The sequence below is a fragment of the Neoarius graeffei genome, chromosome 1, assembly GCF_027579695.1.
Source record: "Neoarius graeffei isolate fNeoGra1 chromosome 1, fNeoGra1.pri, whole genome shotgun sequence".
NCBI classification, from domain to species: Eukaryota; Metazoa; Chordata; class Actinopteri; order Siluriformes; family Ariidae; genus Neoarius; species Neoarius graeffei.
Window position 1 is genome coordinate 8,777,319 of NC_083569.1, and position 16,996 is coordinate 8,794,314.

At 42.4% G+C, this 16,996-nt stretch overlaps 1 protein-coding gene across 1 annotated transcript in view; it reads left to right on the top strand.

Moving 5' to 3' along the window:
• The first annotated feature begins 1,268 nt into the window (after window positions 1-1,268).
• Window positions 1,269-16,996, top strand: part of rc3h1b (ring finger and CCCH-type domains 1b) — a 53,639-nt gene continuing 37,911 nt past the window's right edge. The window contains 5 exon segments of the mRNA XM_060929332.1: window positions 1,269-1,384; window positions 2,656-3,046; window positions 5,590-5,710; window positions 9,036-9,275; window positions 9,359-9,534. Of these exon segments, the coding sequence (XP_060785315.1) occupies window positions 2,816-3,046; window positions 5,590-5,710; window positions 9,036-9,275; window positions 9,359-9,534 (768 nt within the window). The 5' untranslated portion in view covers window positions 1,269-1,384; window positions 2,656-2,815.

Consider the following 16,996-nt stretch of genomic DNA (forward strand, 5'->3'; position numbering starts at 1 on the left):
AGAATGAGGTTTAGGTTAGGGTTTAATGTAAGGGTTGGGGTTAGGCATTTAGTTGTGATGGTGTGAAGGTTCGGGTAAGGGGCTAGGGAGTGTGTTATGTCAGTGAGTCCCCACAAAGCTAGAGGTACAAAAATGTGTGTGTATACATACCTACTTGTTACGTATTTATGACCCGAATACATTTATTTTTTAGCAACAGTTAGGACATTTTTTGGGAAGTGAGGACATTTTTGCTGGTCCTCACTTCTTCAAAGGCCTATTTGAGGGTTAAGACTTAGTTTTAGGGTTCAGGTTAGAATTAGGTTAAGGTTTAACGTAAAGGTTGGGGTTAGGCATTTAATTGTGATGGTGTGAAGGTTCGGGTAAGGGGCTAGGAAGTGTGTTATGTCAGTGAGTCCCCACAAAGCTAGAGGTACAAGAATGTGTGTGTGTGTGTATACGTACCTACTTGTTACGTATTTATGATCCGAATACATTTATTTTTTAGCAACAGTTAGGACATTTTTTGGGAAGTGAGGACATTTTTGCTGGTCCTCACTTCTTCAAAGGCCTATTTGAGGGTTAAGATTTAGTTTTAGGGTTCAGGTTAGAATGAGGTTTAGGTTAGGGTTTAATGTAAGGGTTGGGGTTAGGCATTTAGTTATGATGATGTGAAGGTTCGGGTAAGGGGCTAGGGAGTGTATTATGTCAGTGAGTCCCCACAAAGCTAGAGGTACAAGGATGTGTGTGTGAGTCTAAGAGTAAAAGAAGAAGAAGAAAGCTTTATTTGTCACATGCACACTTCAAGCACAGTGAAATTCATCCATTGCATTTAACCCATCTGAAGCAGTGAACACACCCAGGGTAGTGGGCAGCCACATTAGAGCGCCCGGGGAGCAGTCAGGGGTTCGGTACCTTGCTCAAGGGCACTTCAGCCCAAGGCCACCCCACGTTAACCTAACTGCATGTCTTTGGACTGTCGGGGAAACCTACGCGGACATGGGAAGAACATGCAAACTCCACACAAAAAGGCCCTCGCCGGCCTCGAACCCGGAACCTTTTTGCTGTGAGGCGACCGTAGGACATTTTGGCTGGTCCTCATTTCTTCAAAGGGCTGTTTGAGTGTTAAGACTTAGTTTTAGGGTTCAGGTTAGAATGAGGTTTAGGGATTTAGTTGTGATGGTTAAGGTTTGGGTAAAGGGGCTGGGAATGTATTATGTCAGTGAGTCCCCACAACGATAGAAGTACTGGACTGTGTGTGTAAGAGAGGAACTCCCGAAGAACTTCTGTGACTGGCTTACACACACACACACACACACACACACGGTCGACATGGCGACCAACAGAATAACCCAGTATTTTTTATTAAAGGGAAGATGAAGGCGTCTGGACTCATGAAACATAAGTAAGTCTGCATTTTAACTGTATTTTTAAAGACATTTTAATCCACTGCGATGTTGTTTATTTCCCCCTTTGAGTCCCAATATGTCTGTATTTGGGTGTGGACCGGCGATTTGCTAACTCGCGATAGCATCTATTTTAGGCTCGATCCCGAATTAACCCATGCTCCCTATATAACCCACGTATACAATAATGGCTCGTGCACCCTCATGAGTGCACTTTTTATCAAGTGAGGCGCTGTTTAGGATACAGCCGTAGTTTGCTTTGCAGTACTGAGCGCACAAACTCGATTTCTCAGCTGCATGTTTATTCGCTTTGACGCAGATTAAACGATAAACACGGTGAAGATTTAAATAAATTAATTAAAACAGCCACACTTGCTTTTTTTAAAAAAAAAATCATTATTTTAAGCTTGCAGGCTGTGTGTGTAGCTTCGCTAACACTTACACACTTTTGGTTTAACAAGAACAAAAAAAAAAACTTAGTCGAAATGACAAATAATGTTCACAATTTTCACTAATCCTTTGATACAATTAACAATATCAGTTTTTAAACAACACGGTTTGAATGATAGTTCTTAATAATCCCTGTGTTGCATAATAGCCTATCATGCTAAATTTAGTTAGCTAGCTCGATGGTATTTACTTACCTCAGCGGTTTTTGTTTGTTTGTTTGTTTGTTTTTTACCCAGTGCTAAATTAAATGCCACGTCATTTTTGTGAGGACAGATTTGAAGTTTTGGTGAGAATTTGGGTGAAACTGTAAATTAGCTGTGAAGCTAATCGGGCTAGTGTTTAAAAATACAGCAAACAATGCTAGTTAGCAAGCTAGCCGGTTTTCGTTGCTAGCTAGCTAGCTAGCTAGCTGTGCTAAAAATTTAGATATTTGGATAAATATTACGGTTATAATTTGTCTTCTTGAAACTTCTTTGGTTAAAGAAAGTCTTCAAAAAGTGTTCAAGGTTTTTTTTTCCTCTCTTAAATATTTTTTTTAGCGAATAACTGTCAAGTAGTGGTACTGACAGATGACTTAGCATCTCATCTGTGCATTAGAGAAACTAGGTAACTAACTATAACAAGCAAGCCTTCAAACCATTAAAATTAACTAATTTCTGCTTATAAATCCATGTCATAATGTCGTTGTTAGCGCCACTTGTTCGTTTTTTGGCCTCATTTGTCCATGTGGTTTGTTCCTTTGTCACTACTTTGTTTAATCTTTCTAATGTTAATCAGTGTGAAGTCAGTCCTGTTTCTGCTTTTGTTTGTTTGTGTGCAGGTTTCAGGTCCTGCACTCTGTGATGAGCCACCAGGACGCGTGGACATTGTTATTTACAAACTCTTTCTGATTCCAGTGGAATCTTTTGCTTATTTTGTTTTTGTTTAATGAAACGAACACGGTCAAACCTTGGCTCGTACATGTAGACCGTCCGGCGACGATGCCCGTCCAAGCGCCGCAATGGACCGAGTTCCTGCTGTGTCCCATCTGCACGCAGACGTTCGAGGAGACGGTGCGGCGGCCCATCAGCCTCGGCTGCGGCCACACCGTCTGCAAGATGTGCCTGAACAAGCTGCACCGCAAGGCCTGCCCCTTCGACCAGACGGCCATCAACACTGACATCGAGCAGCTGCCTGTCAACTCGGCCCTGCTGCAGCTCGTCGGGGCTCAGGTCAGAGCCTGCTAGTCCATACTTTGCGTTAAACAAACTGAGAAACTGAAAAAGGTTGGCTGGGTTGAACATAGGACTGAAAACGTCCTTGTACAAGCCTTTCCAAAGCCCTGTTCGGACAGCGTTAGGTTTACATAGGGTCCTGTGTACAACCCCGATTCCAAAAAAGTTGGGACAAATTGTAAATAAAAACGGAATGCAATCATTTACAAATCTCAAAAACTGATATTGTATTCACAATAGAACATAGACAACATATCAAATGTCGAAAGTGAGACATTTTGAAATTTCATGACAGCAACACATCTCAAAAAAGTTGGGACAGGGGCAATAAGAGGCTGGAAAAGTTAAAGGTACAAAAAAGGAACAGCTGGAGGACCAAATTGCAACTGGCAATAGGTCATTAACATGACTGGGTATAAAAAGAGCATCTTGGAGTGGCAGTGGCTCTCAGAAGCAAAGCTGGGAAGAGGATCACCAATCCCCCTAATTCGGACTAAAGAGGAGAAGGACGACACGAGTTGTTATCAGCGCTCAGTTCAGAAGCCTGCATCTCTGATGGTATGGGGTTGCATTAGTGCGTGTGGCATGGGCAGCTTACACATCTGGAAAGACACCATCAATGCTGAAAGGTATATCCAGGTTCTAGAGCAACATATGCTCCCATCCAGACGACGTCTCTTTCAGGGAAGACCTTGCACTTTCCAACATGACAATGCCAAACCACATACTGCATCAATTACAGCATCATGGCTGCGTAGAAGAAGGGTCCGGGTACTGAACTGGCCAGCCTGCAGTCCAGATCTTTCACCCATAGAAAACATTTGGCGCATCATAAAACGGAAGATACGACAAAAAAGACCTAAGACAGTTGAGCAACTAGAATCCTACATTAGACAAGAATGGGTTAACATTCCTATCCATAAACTTGAGCAACTTGTCTCCTCAGTCCCCAGACGTTTACAGACTGTTGTAAAGAGAAAAGGGGATGTCTCACAGTGGTAAACATGGCCTTGTCCCAACTTTTTTGAGATGTGTTGTTGTCATGAAATTTAAAATCGCCTAATTTTTCTCTTTAAATGATACATTTTCTCAGTTTAAACATTTGATATGTTCTATTCTGAATAAAATATGGAATTCTGAAACTTCCACATCATTGCATTCCGTTTTTATTGACAATTTGGACTTTGTCCCAACTTTTTTGGAATCGGGGTTGTAATATAATTTCTTATATTACAGGCGATCCTGTCCAGGATTTTCTATGCACATGTCGCATCGCATTACCTTCCTGTGTCACGAAACTTTCTCTCTGGGAAAGCAGCGTCGCCTGTTTGAGCACCATGTCGTGACTGGACCATATGACGCAAATATCCGAGTTCGTAAAAAATACCTCCTGTGTTCATATTATTGTCGTCCAGATAAGAGAGTTTTATCGTTGACATCCAGTCCTAAATTACTTATATAAATAACACACATGGGTCACTTCTGCAAAGAACCCAAAACGCACAGCGATTGTGTTCGATTCACTTTCTCACCACAGCACAATTAGAAGCCAACCGAGGCCACCTCGTTGGCTCGCATGCTAGTTGTTTTGGTCCCTAGTGGGATCACTGGGTTTGATTCAGACGGACTGACCGCTGCAGACTCTTCACACTGGAAATGAATCTTTTTCTAAATGATGGCACACGATAAATAATATCATAATCATCTGCAGGTTATTGTGTCTGGAATTAGTACCAGGCGATATGAAGATATACACTCATCGGCCACTTTTATAGGAACTTGTTCTTGATTCTAAGATATCCCTGTTCTTGGCTGGCAGGAGTAGAACCCAATGTGGTGTTCTGCTGTTGCATGTTGAGATGCTTTTCTGCTCACCATGGTTGTAAAGAGTGATTGATTATATGAGTTACTGTATCCTCCCTGGCAAAAAAAGCTCGAACCAATCTGGCTGTTTTCAATGAGGCGTTTGTTTCCGCCCACAGAACTGTCGCTCACTCCCTCGACGATTGTTTTTCGCACTATTCTGTGTAAACATGTGTGAGAGAACCTCAGGAGATCAGCAGTTTCTGAAATACTCAAACCGACACCCATGCCACAGTGAAAGAAAGTCACACTTCGAACATTGTGAACATGAATTAGCTGAAGCTTTTGATTTTGTATCTGCACCATTTTGCGCATCAAGGGATCGCCTGATTAGAGAGCTGCATAAAACAGCAGAGAATAAAACTGAGAGAATTCCTTGTTGAAGTATTTATGGTTAGTAGTAGTATTTGTACCAGTGATGGTAGTCGTAGTAATTTCCTTTCATCAGATGACACAGCTCTGGTTTTTCTGCACTTCTTTAAACATGTCTTTATGTTCTCGGACATCTTAGATTCATTGTGAAGCCTTTTATAAGTTCAGTCAAGGGCTTAGGAGCTGGAAAACCAAAGCGAAACTGCTCTAAGGTCTATGCCCTGGTGTGGAAACTTGAGAAACAAGTTACAGCCGTTGTATGGTAACTATGATGATCATTTAAAATTTTTTTTTTTTGTCCTCAGGTGCCGAAACCACAGCCTGTGGCACTCATTACAAGTCCGGAAGACGCCCAGCATTACGATGAGGCACGGCAGTGTGTGGAAGAGCTCGCCCTCTACCTCAAACCTCTCAGCAGTGCAAGAGGTAAAAAAAAAAAAACCTCTTAGCTCTTAGTTTTATTATTGCTGCTGGGTGTGGAAGGGTGTGGAGAAATTTCTAGCGTACGTCACAACATCTGATTTTATTTTTTTAAATGTCGTGGAATGCTGAGGAACCTGATCTTTTTTTTTTTTTTTTTTTTTTTTTTTTAGGCTCGTTGAAACAGTGCGTCCATTTGTTCACTTTAATTAACAAACTAGAGCTGAGCTGTTATTGTTGGGTTTTTTTTTTTTGTCCACACTATTGAGGCATTTCACCCACGTGACCAAGTCACGTGACGCAGCCATTTTGGACGGCACGCTTAAGGCCCAATCCCAATTCTAATTTCTACCCCTACCCCTCCGCCTTCCCCTCCGCCTTCCCCTTGGCCCTTCCCCTTGAAACTGAGCTACAAGGGATAGGGCTTGAAATTCAACCCTTACGTATTGGGATAGCCCTTCAACGATCGCATACGTCATCGCGTACCTCCGTCAGCGTTTACGTTAGCAAAACGCGACGCGTCATTGGCTGCGACCAGCCGCTACAGTCAGAGCCAGAGGCAGAAATCTCTGCTGGCAGGGTGTGATTTGTTAACTAACACCACTGAATGGGATATCTTTGGCGCTTCGTGCACCACATCCGACAGAATGAGGTGTCAGAACACTCATGTAAACAATAAAAGCGAGAATAACAGAACAAAACGTACGCAGTCAAGCAACCGAAAACAATACTCACTCCCAAAGCTTTTTAGCAGCAGCTTGGATTTCAGAAATCGCTGCTCATTCTCAGCTCAAAAGCGAATCAAGCGGCGTGTTTCCTCTGGATAACAACTTAAAACACGTAAATAATGGAGAAAATACATTTATGACAATCTTTCGCCGCGGGAACCGCCATCTTTCTGAAATCCGCATGAAATCTCGCTGAAATCCGCATGGCATTGTGGGAAATCACTCAAACCCCTTCGTTCGGAGTCTGCTCCAGGAAAATCTCCGTTTGGAGGGGTACAGAAGCCCTCCCCCTTCCCCTACCCCTCCGCGTTAACTGGGATTGGGATACCCCTACCCCTTCACGTGAACGCGCAAAATGGAGGGGAAGGGCCAAGGGGTTGGTCCAAGGGGTGAAATGGGATTCGGCCTAAGTCCTTCAGTGCAAGGCGGTATGAGATGGTGGAGACCTTTGCACATTTTAACAAGAAAGTAAGCTGTGATTCGTGTTAAATTGGATCTGTCTTTTATCACAAACACTGTACCCAGCCTTGGTATGGAGCCCTGTTTATTTATTTCTGTGTCCCGTTCAGTGATGGGAATAACGGCGTTACTAACGGCGTTACTTTTTTTAGTAACGAGTAATCTAACTAATTACTTTTTACATCGTTATAACGCCGTTCCCGTTACTTACAATAAAATACTATGCGTTACTTTATTAAAGCTGCTCTCATCTGGCACGCTGCTCGTTCAGCCTTTCTTTACTCTGCTTTCGTGTGGGGCGGGGAGACGCGAGACAACGGCACAGTAAGCCAATCAGAGTAGATTTGGACAACATACGTAGGTAGGCCACGCCTACTGCACTACTGCGCGCTCCTTCAATCGGAAGACACAGCGATGGCGAGCGGTCAGCCCAGCACTGCGCTTTCACATTGGAAATACAGCCATTACTTTTCATTACTTGAAATAAAAGGCAAGAGTGTTTACGTGCAATGCACATTATGTCGAGGAACAAAGCGTTTGTCCTCGTCAGTGTCCAGTAATTAGTAACAATTTTAATAACTACAAAAATATATTACATTTGATAGATGTCTTATCTCACATTGTCCCACAAAACTATTAATATAGTGTAGATAACATTACTAATCGGTTCTGTTAAGTGTCCATTTCAGTCATTAAACACATTTAACATTCACTTTTATTATGATTACACTAATTGAATTTGATTTTTTTTTTGAGGGGGAACAAAATGTAACGGAATAATTACTTTCCCTGGTAATTAGTTACTTTTATGACAAAGTAACTCCGTTACTAACTCAGTTACTTTTTGGGAAAAGTAACTAGTAACTATAAGTAATTACTTTTTGAAAGTAACGTGCCCAACACTGGTCCCGTTTCTTTCTAGCCTCTGTTATTGCGTTTTATGTCTGATGTCTGCTACATGCAACCCTAGACAAATTAACACTGCCTTGTTTCACTGCTCAGATGGGTTAACAAACACTGACCCATTTACTTTTTGCTGTATATTTTATCAAAATTGCGTTAACTGATAAACTAACCTGAAATGAAATGATCACTGCAAAGTCTGGAGTACTCTGTTGGCTCCCAATCCTGTCTCTTCACAGCTGCAATCCATTTGGCCCTCTTGTCTGGGTCAGTAGGAAACCGGTAGTGATGTGTCGGTCGCGAACGATCCGGTTCAAAGAGCCGGCTCTTTGAAGTGAACGACGGGAGCCGGCTCTTCGGTGGGAGCCGAATTAGTTTTTTGTCCTTAGGTGCCTCAGAGACAGAGAGAGACTTTCACAAAAAAAGTTGCTGTCCGATTGCGTCTTTGTGTTGTCTATTACCATTCAAAGGAAGAAAAGTAGCATGGTGTACGCCTACTTTTTTTGGTTGGGGGGGTTGATGTCATTCACGGCTGCGAAAATACGAAAATTGGTGTAATGCTTAAAGCTGTGGAGCGCAGGGGAGAGGAGTCTGTGAGGCACCTGAGGAGGGGAAAATCAGCTGTGTATTTTATATTGGTAATATAACACAGTTTTGCATTATGTTTGTGAGAAAATAATTTATTAATTGGTAAGTAAGTTTTATTTCTATAGCTAGAACATTGTTACACTGCTATACTTTACAAAGCTTTACAATGGCTACAAAAACTAAAAAATAAAATGGAAAACATCCTATTGATAAAATATAAATAATAATGTAATTAATTAACTAGTTAATTGCAGCAATTAAATCAAAAATAAAATCTCAGGAGCCGTTTGGGAGCCGAAATTCCCATCACTAGAAACCGGTAAAAGGAGCGTCCTGCACGCCGTCCCTGTCTGTTGTGGCAGCCCACAGCACAACAAGCAAACACCATGGTTATTTATAGAGTGCTTACTGACAAATTAATCTATTCTAGGTGTCTGTAACACGTTTTTTTTTTTTTTTTCAAGCTGGTTCTCCCTCTCTGTCTGCAGCGTTAGTATGTAGCTTGACGTTCAAAATGGCGGACACCGGGGCGTCACGTGACCCTGTGACGTCAGGTGAAATACCTCAATAAATGTGGTTAGCTGGCTGATTTGTTCATAAGTATTTAAACATCTATTTGTGTAGCCACCGTCCTGATGGATTTATTTCTTTAGGTGTGGGGTTGAGCAACGCAGCACAGAGCATGCTCAGCAGACCCATGCAGAGGAAGCTGGTAACCCTGGTGCACTGCCAGCTGGTGGAGGAAGAGGGCCGGGTACGTGCCATGCGTGCTGCTCGCTCGCTGGGAGAGCGCACAGTCACAGAGCTCATCCTGCAGCACCAAAACCCCCAGCAGCTCTCCTCCAACTTGTGGGCCGCCGTCCGTGCCAGGGGCTGCCAGTTTCTCGGACCAGGCAAATCAAAACTAAACCATGCAGTTTTCCTTTGTTGAGTGCGTTCTGTTATTCTGACATACTGGTATTGTCCCAATCCACAGCCATGCAGGAGGAGGCCTTGAAGCTGGTGCTGCTGGCTCTGGAGGACGGATCTGCTCTGTCCAGGAAGGTCCTGGTGCTGTTTGTGGTGCAGCGTCTGGAGCCCAGATTCCCGCAGGCCTCCAAAACCAGCATTGGGCATGTGGTTCAGCTGCTTTACCGTGCCTCCTGCTTTAAAGTAAGTGCATTCTGGCGGTGCAGTGATGCAGCTCCACATTATTTGGTGTTTCGCAGGTTCTCGTCTCACTTCCCAGTATAGATTGGCTCTAGGTGAGTTCACACATCCAGAGTGTGCTCCTGCTTCATGCCTCATTTTCCACGATTGGTTCCGGATCAGCCAGAATAAAGGATAAGCAGTTACAGGATCATAAACTGTAACCCAAACATTATAAATTATTAAATCTTATGACTTAATTCCAAAAAAAAAAAAGTGATTCACATGTTGTGTGACGCAAAAATGAATTAGGAGCACGGATTATTTGATGTAGGGATCGACCGATATGTTTTTTTCAGGACCGATACCGATTATTATGGAATTGGGATGCCGATAACCGATATGTGCAACCGATAAATGTAAACATTATAATTCACATGAAATTAAACATAGCACACACTGACACAGACCTTCGTATCCATGAAATGTATGTTTAATTGTAAAATTGAACATGAAATTTTGTGCAGGGAGATGCCAGCAGCATTTGTACAATAAAGTCAAACATTAGTTAGAATAAAATGAGAAATAAAATAAAATATTCACCAATAAAAAAAATAAATCACTCCCTACTATATCACAGCTCACCATTTTCAGTGGAAAATAAATGAAAATACACTCTGGATTCTTTTACACTAAGAACTAAGTAAGACTTACCAACTTCAAGTAGTTTTTAAATAACAAATCAAGTGTAGGGAGCTGCCTGCAGCATTTTTTAAAAAGTAAAATCAAACATAAAGTCGGCTATCACTCCCTATTCTGTAACAACTTAACAAGTAACCATCTACATTCTAATGCTTTTAATGCCCAAGCCTAATATTCCCAATTTAGGAGGATTATATTGTAGTGAAGGGAGCACAGTTGCTCTGCATGTTGTCCACTGAGGCGGTTTCTGTTTTTGGTATAAATTGCCGCGGCTCTGCTCCTTTAAGAGGATATCGCTTTCCGAATCAGAAGCGCTAGCGAGGAGAATCACTTGCGCAAGAATTATAAATACTAGTGGAGTACATTACAGCGCAATGTGAAGTAGCATAAGAACATTTAAGTCAAGAGTTTAATTGATGTATTTCGTTCATTACCGTTTATCCAAGCAAGTGCGCATCCACGACACAATTCATTACTGAGCCCACAACAAGCGTCCGGACAAACTCCCTACAGTATTACATAGCCTACTAGTAGAGGTCTGCGCGGGTCGGATTTTTCAGTCCCGTGCCCGCATTGTGCAGTCCCACTCCCGCGCGCGCCCGCAAAGAATTATGATTTTCAGTCCCGCTCCCGCCCGCGCCTGCCATATTTTGTCCCGCTCCCGCCCGCAAATCCTGCATGATGCAGGTCCGCGTTATTTCTCAGGAAAGTTCTTGTCTTGACACAGCGTGATGGTGCCCCGCCCCCTACTTTGAGTGGATTTGAGCATAAATATCTACAGCTCACGTTTGTTATTGTTTACCTTGTTTCTGAATTCAGCATGTAGTATCTCTAATAATAATAATTAGTGCTGTCAAACGATTAAAATATTTAATCGCAAATCGCACATTTTTATCACATGAGAAACCATTGTAATTCTCTGATCAGCATAAAAAAGTGAATTGGCTTGCTTTGTACCAATGTTTTTTTTTTTTTTTATTGCAAAGCAGAGCTAGTAAAAGAAGTGAATTGATTTACTGCTTGCGTTAGTCTACAACTCTAATCAGAGAGACAGGTTACACAGTGACGGTAGGCTTGACTCAGTGCTATCCCAGAAATCCTTCCTGTAATATGCAAATTTGGCCGCCTCTGATTGGACAGCCAAATTCGCATATTACAGGAAGGATTTCTGGGATAGCATTGAGTCAAGCCTACCGTCACTGTGTAACCTGTCTCTCTGATTAAAGTTGTAGACTAACGCAACAAGTAAATCAATTCACTCATGGTTCTCTTGCTAGCTGGGTGTGAACTGCGAGTCATTAGAGTGATCAAAGGATTTCCCGTTAGAGTGATCAATGGCAAGTTTAAGATGCCATTTCTCACTCAATCTGGCAATCTGACTCTCTCTGCAAATTTAGGCATCTTAAAATGTTTTTATTAATGCCAAATAAAATATCCAGCACAAATTATATATGATAGACATAAATTAATAATTTATAAATTTTATTTCAAGCACGTTTTTAGTTAGCGGGACTGCAGCTTATCACCGCTCCCACCCGCGTTGCATATGTGCACTCCCGCTCCCGCCCGTGCGCATATGTGCACTTCCGGTCCCGCCCACGCCCGCAATGAGCTTTCAAAATTTGTCCCGCGCCACACTGCTTTGCGGCGGGTCCCGCGGGACTCCCGTGGGAGTGCAGGGCTCTACCTACTAGCACCATATCACACCTGGCATGTTTAAATGTTCAAATAGCGCTTTATAAAGTTACCTAACATATACAAGTGCAATGCGCTTTTTGAGCACGAGTCACGTCATGAAGTTTACTCATCACCATAACAAATAGCCAGTAGGCTTGCGCTAGCCTACAGAACACAAACACTACGTTTTATTTCGTCTTCCCTTGACCACCTCTCTGTATGGCTGTCATTCTACTGTTCGAGTAGAACTACTGACACATTCACAACGTTTCCAGACGGGGATTTAAAAATGACTGCAGCCTACGTTATGCTGGGGACTGCTTACTATGGACAACATTACATGTAGTTTCAGCGAGACTAGTTGGTTGTAGGCTAATTCAAGTGCTTCCTTCCGTAAGCTAAGTTTGCCTGGCTACACAGACGCAAATGGACAATTTTAACGAGTAGTAGATGAAGAATGTAAACATATAATGATGTTGTGCTTTTGCAACTTGTGTGTTTGTGACTTATTGCGGCAAAAGCAGCATGTCCTTACCTTGAAGTGGGATCTGCTTCTGCCCGAGTGCCCATACGGCCGCCTTGAAACAGTTCACAGCGTTTAGCTACGCGTGTTGATTGGCTATATCCCTTGTGCCAAACAAATCAGATGTTGTAGGTGGGCGGGACCGTGTTCTTGAACTCAGAGGCGAGTGCAGGAAAGGACGTGCAGTGACAGTCGCGTTAGGAACGAAATGGCTGCAAAAAGGCATGTTATCGGCATATCCGTGGAAATTACGGCCGATACCGATAACCCTAAAAATGCAGAATATCGGCCCGATATATCGGCCAGGCCGATTATCAGTCGACCCCTAATTTGATGCTTTTACAGCGTGTCATTTGTCCAACACAAACGCGCTCGTCTCATTTATCCGAGAATAGCAAAAATATTTGTGTGTGTTGTGGTTTTTTTTTTCTTCTTTTAATTATACAACCCCTGGCAAAAAAAATATCGAATCACTACTCTTGGAGGATGTTCATTTAGCTGTTTTACTTTGTAATAAATAAATAAATCACAGATATGACACAAAATTATTTTATTTAACAGCTGAACATTCTTGATTTTGTAAAATCTACACTACCGTTCAAAAGTTTGGGGTCACCCAGACAATTTTGTGTTTTCCATGAAAAGTCACACTTTTATTTACCACCATAAGTTGTAAAATGAATAGAAAATATAGTCAAGACATTTTTCTGGCCATTTTGAGCATTTAATTGACCCCACAAATGTGATGCTCCAGAAACTCAGGCCCTGTCCACACGGCAACGGATTCAGGTGACTCCGATACAATTGCTTATCGTTTAGGCCTGGTGTCCACACGGCACCGGCGTTTTGGGTGCCCAAAACGCAATCTTTTTGAGAACGGGTTCCAGAGTGGAAAGATCTGGCAACGTTGCCGTTGTGAAGTCGTCTGGATGAGTAGAACGGATTTGTTTACGATGACGTCACAACCACATGACTGTGAGTGCTTCACGCCGGGTAGAAGTGTAATGAATATCACCAGGAAAAAGCCTTACAGAGCACTAGTGAGAGTGAAACACGAGCTTGGATATTATTATGATTATTATTATTATTATTATTATTATGTTCAGTGTTAGTTCACAGTAGTAATGCAAGAAGCAGAATAGTGACAGTAATAGTGAAGCAAAAACATGCAATTGTACAAACACTGCAGCTCTACAGCAAAATATTCATTTATGAAATGGTCTGATTCTTAACACCAGTAGTGCCAATGATCTTCTCATTGCGATGCGATGCGAGTTGTCAACAAATCCTATAACTTGGTTCATGAAACGCGCTTACAAAATATTTTCACTGTGAATATTTATTGTGTAATGGTGCAAAGTGAGAGAGAGAGAGAGAGAGAGAGAGACTACGTTTACATTAGACCGTATCTGTCTCATTTTCTTCGCGGATGCACTGTCTGTTTACATTAAACCACCTGGAAAAGCCGGGAAACGGGAATCCGCCAGCGTCCACGTATTCAATCTAGATCGTATCTGGTCCGGTGCTGTGTAAACATTGAGAATACGCGGATACGCTGTACTGAGCTCTAGCTGGCGTCCTCATTGGACAACGTCACTGTGACATCCACCTTCCTGATTCGCTGGCGTTGGTCATGTGACGCGACTGCTGAAAAACTGCGCGGACTTCTGCCTTGTATCAGCTTTCATTAAAGAGTATAAAAGTATGAAAATACTGCAAATACTGATGCAAATACTGCCCATTGTGTAGTTATGATTGTCTTTAGGCTTGCCATCCTTCCACTTGCAAGTGGTAAGTGATGTGCGCTGGGATCACACACACAGCGGCTCAGTCCCCAATCGTGGCTTGTGCGCTTCACTCGCGCGCTGTGTGAGCTGCGCAGGGCCGGAATGCGCACCCTCCAGAGGGCACTCGCTGTTCAGGGCGGAGTGATTTGGAGCGCAGGATGCTTGCGGAGCCGAGCGTATCCGTGTATTGGTGTTGCTGTGTGCACGGCTAACGGTTTTAGTGTAAACGCGAATCGTTTTAAGAACATTAATCTGATGATCCGCTGATTCGACGTAGTGTAAACGTAGCCAGAGAGAGAGAGAGAGAGAGACTCTGCCCTTAGGGCAGAATCAATCCCGCCAGCAAAAATAGGGGAAAAAAGGAGCGATCTCACCTCTTCAGATGTTGATTTAAGTCCGACAATACATTCCTCAAAAAGGGCGTAGAAGAGCAAATTAATCCATCAACGTGTAGCATTCAATTTATTCCGGACCATTAAAGACGCCGCCTTCCGCGTAGAATCATACGTCATCCTCGCCACCATATTAGATAGGTCAAAGCGGAGAATAAAGACTCATGTGCTGCCTTTAACTGTACCAACAGGTTTACCGTCCAAACGAGATCACATGGGATTACCTTTCACAGGTGAGAAACAACAAATTAATCCATCAACGTGTAGCATTCAATTTATTCCGGACCATTAAAGACGCCGCCTTCCGCGTAGAATCATACGTCATCCTCGCCGCCATATTGGAGAGGTCAAAGCGGAGAATAAAGATTAGCTGCGTTTAACTGTACCAACAGGTTTGCCGTCCAAACGAGATCACATGGGATTACCTTTCACAGGTGAGACTGGAAAAATACTTTTCATTGTGTTTGGTCATTATAACGTAATTTTACGAACAGATTTTCCTGACTTTGTGGCTAATATGAAGTCTCGCGCATAATAGTTTATGCGCATGCGTCGTTACTTCTTCTATTGTTCTGGTGTCTCCGAAGGGACCGTCTTACAGCGCCCCTAGAGGTGTGGCATGTGTATTGCATCGTTTTCAGCAAGCGTTGCGTTGCCATATGGACCTGATATTTTACTGATCGTTGCCCATTTGGACGCGATATATTTTTAAATAACATCTCGTTGTCGTTGTCGTGTGGATGTAGCCTCAATCTGCTCAAAGGAAGGTCAGTTTTATAGCTTCTCTAAAGAGCTAAACTGTTTTCAGCTGTGCTAACATGATTGTACAAGGGTTTTCTAATCATCCATTAGCCTTCTGAGGCAATGAGCAAACACATTGTACCATTAGAACACTGGAGTGAGAGTTGCTGGAAATGGGCCTCTATACACCTATGGAGATATTGCACCAAAAACCAGACATTTGCAGCTAGAATAGTCATTTAGCACATTAGCAATGTATAGAGTGGATTTCTGATTAGTTTAAAGTGATCTTCATTGAAAAGAACAGTGCTTTTCTTTCAAAAATAAGGACATTTCAAAGTGACCCCAAACTTTTGAACGGTAGTGTACCTCAAAAAAAAATTTAAATTGTTGTAATTAATGGCACTTTTTTTTAAGATCAAGTTGAGGAAAAAATTACAGTCACCCTATAACTTGCATTTCTAAAACAAATACCCACACAAGCCTAAATATGCAAATTAGGCTGCAGTTTAAAAGCGAGTAGGCCTTAACGAGCTGTTGCACTTGGCTGATTGACAGGAAACCTGGCCCTGACAACAGAGCTGTCAGTTGAAACAATGGAAAGGATTGTGAAACTCTTTAAAGAAGGCAGTTCAACACGGAGAACGTGAAAGATGTTGGTCGTTCCCAGTCAGCTGTGTCTAAAATTTTGGAGCGAGTACAAACAAAATGGGAAGGTTGTAAAAGGTAGATCAAGGAAGACGGGAAACTCAAAGCTTTGAAAATAGAAAAGAAATGAGAAACAAACGAGTCAATGTTTGTGACCGAACTGTAAGAAACGGGATTTGCATACAGAAAAGCCAAACATAAACCATCATTAACACCTAAACAGAAGAAAACAAGGTTCCAGTGGGCTAAAGAGAAGCCGTCATGGACTGTGGATGAAAGTGATATTCAGTGATGAATCACAAACCTGCATTGGCCAAAGAGACGATGCTGGAACTTTTGTCTGGTGCCGTTCCAATGAAGCATATAAACACTACGTTCAGACTGCAACCTGAAACGACCCATATCCGACTTGTTGTGAAATCCGATTTTTTTGTTAGGCCGTTCACATTACCAATTATACGAGACTTGTATGCGATCTCCAATATGAACGGAAAACGACCCAAAAGTGTCCCGCATGCGCAAATTGACACGTAATAAGCACATCTACGTAATACGTAAACAAAAAAAAGCACACTCAAGTTTGCAAGTAAAGCATGGAGATGAGGCGAGACCTGGCGATGTGGTTTTTGTGGCGGCGGCGGCGGAACTCGCACAATAATCTGATTAATGTGGGCAGCAGAGTAATGAGACCGAAGGTGTCAAATTACTGGAAATTTCCAGAACAATCTTATAATCTTGTAATACAGGATGGTTTAAGTTATAAATCAGTTATAGAAACTGTTTTATTTAATCAGGCTAACAGATAAACATCCAGGTCCCTACCAAATCCACCATTAGCTTGATCAATTCTATAAAAGTCTATTTAAATTCTGAAAACTGTACAAATGTTGTTGTTTTCCACCAAAGAGGCGGGATTAGCCAACGCAGAATAGTGACGTTTGTCTCTTGTTGATGACGTGTAGGTCGCATGAATGCAACCTGTCCGGTCAGACTGCAGTCGCATGTGAAAATAACGG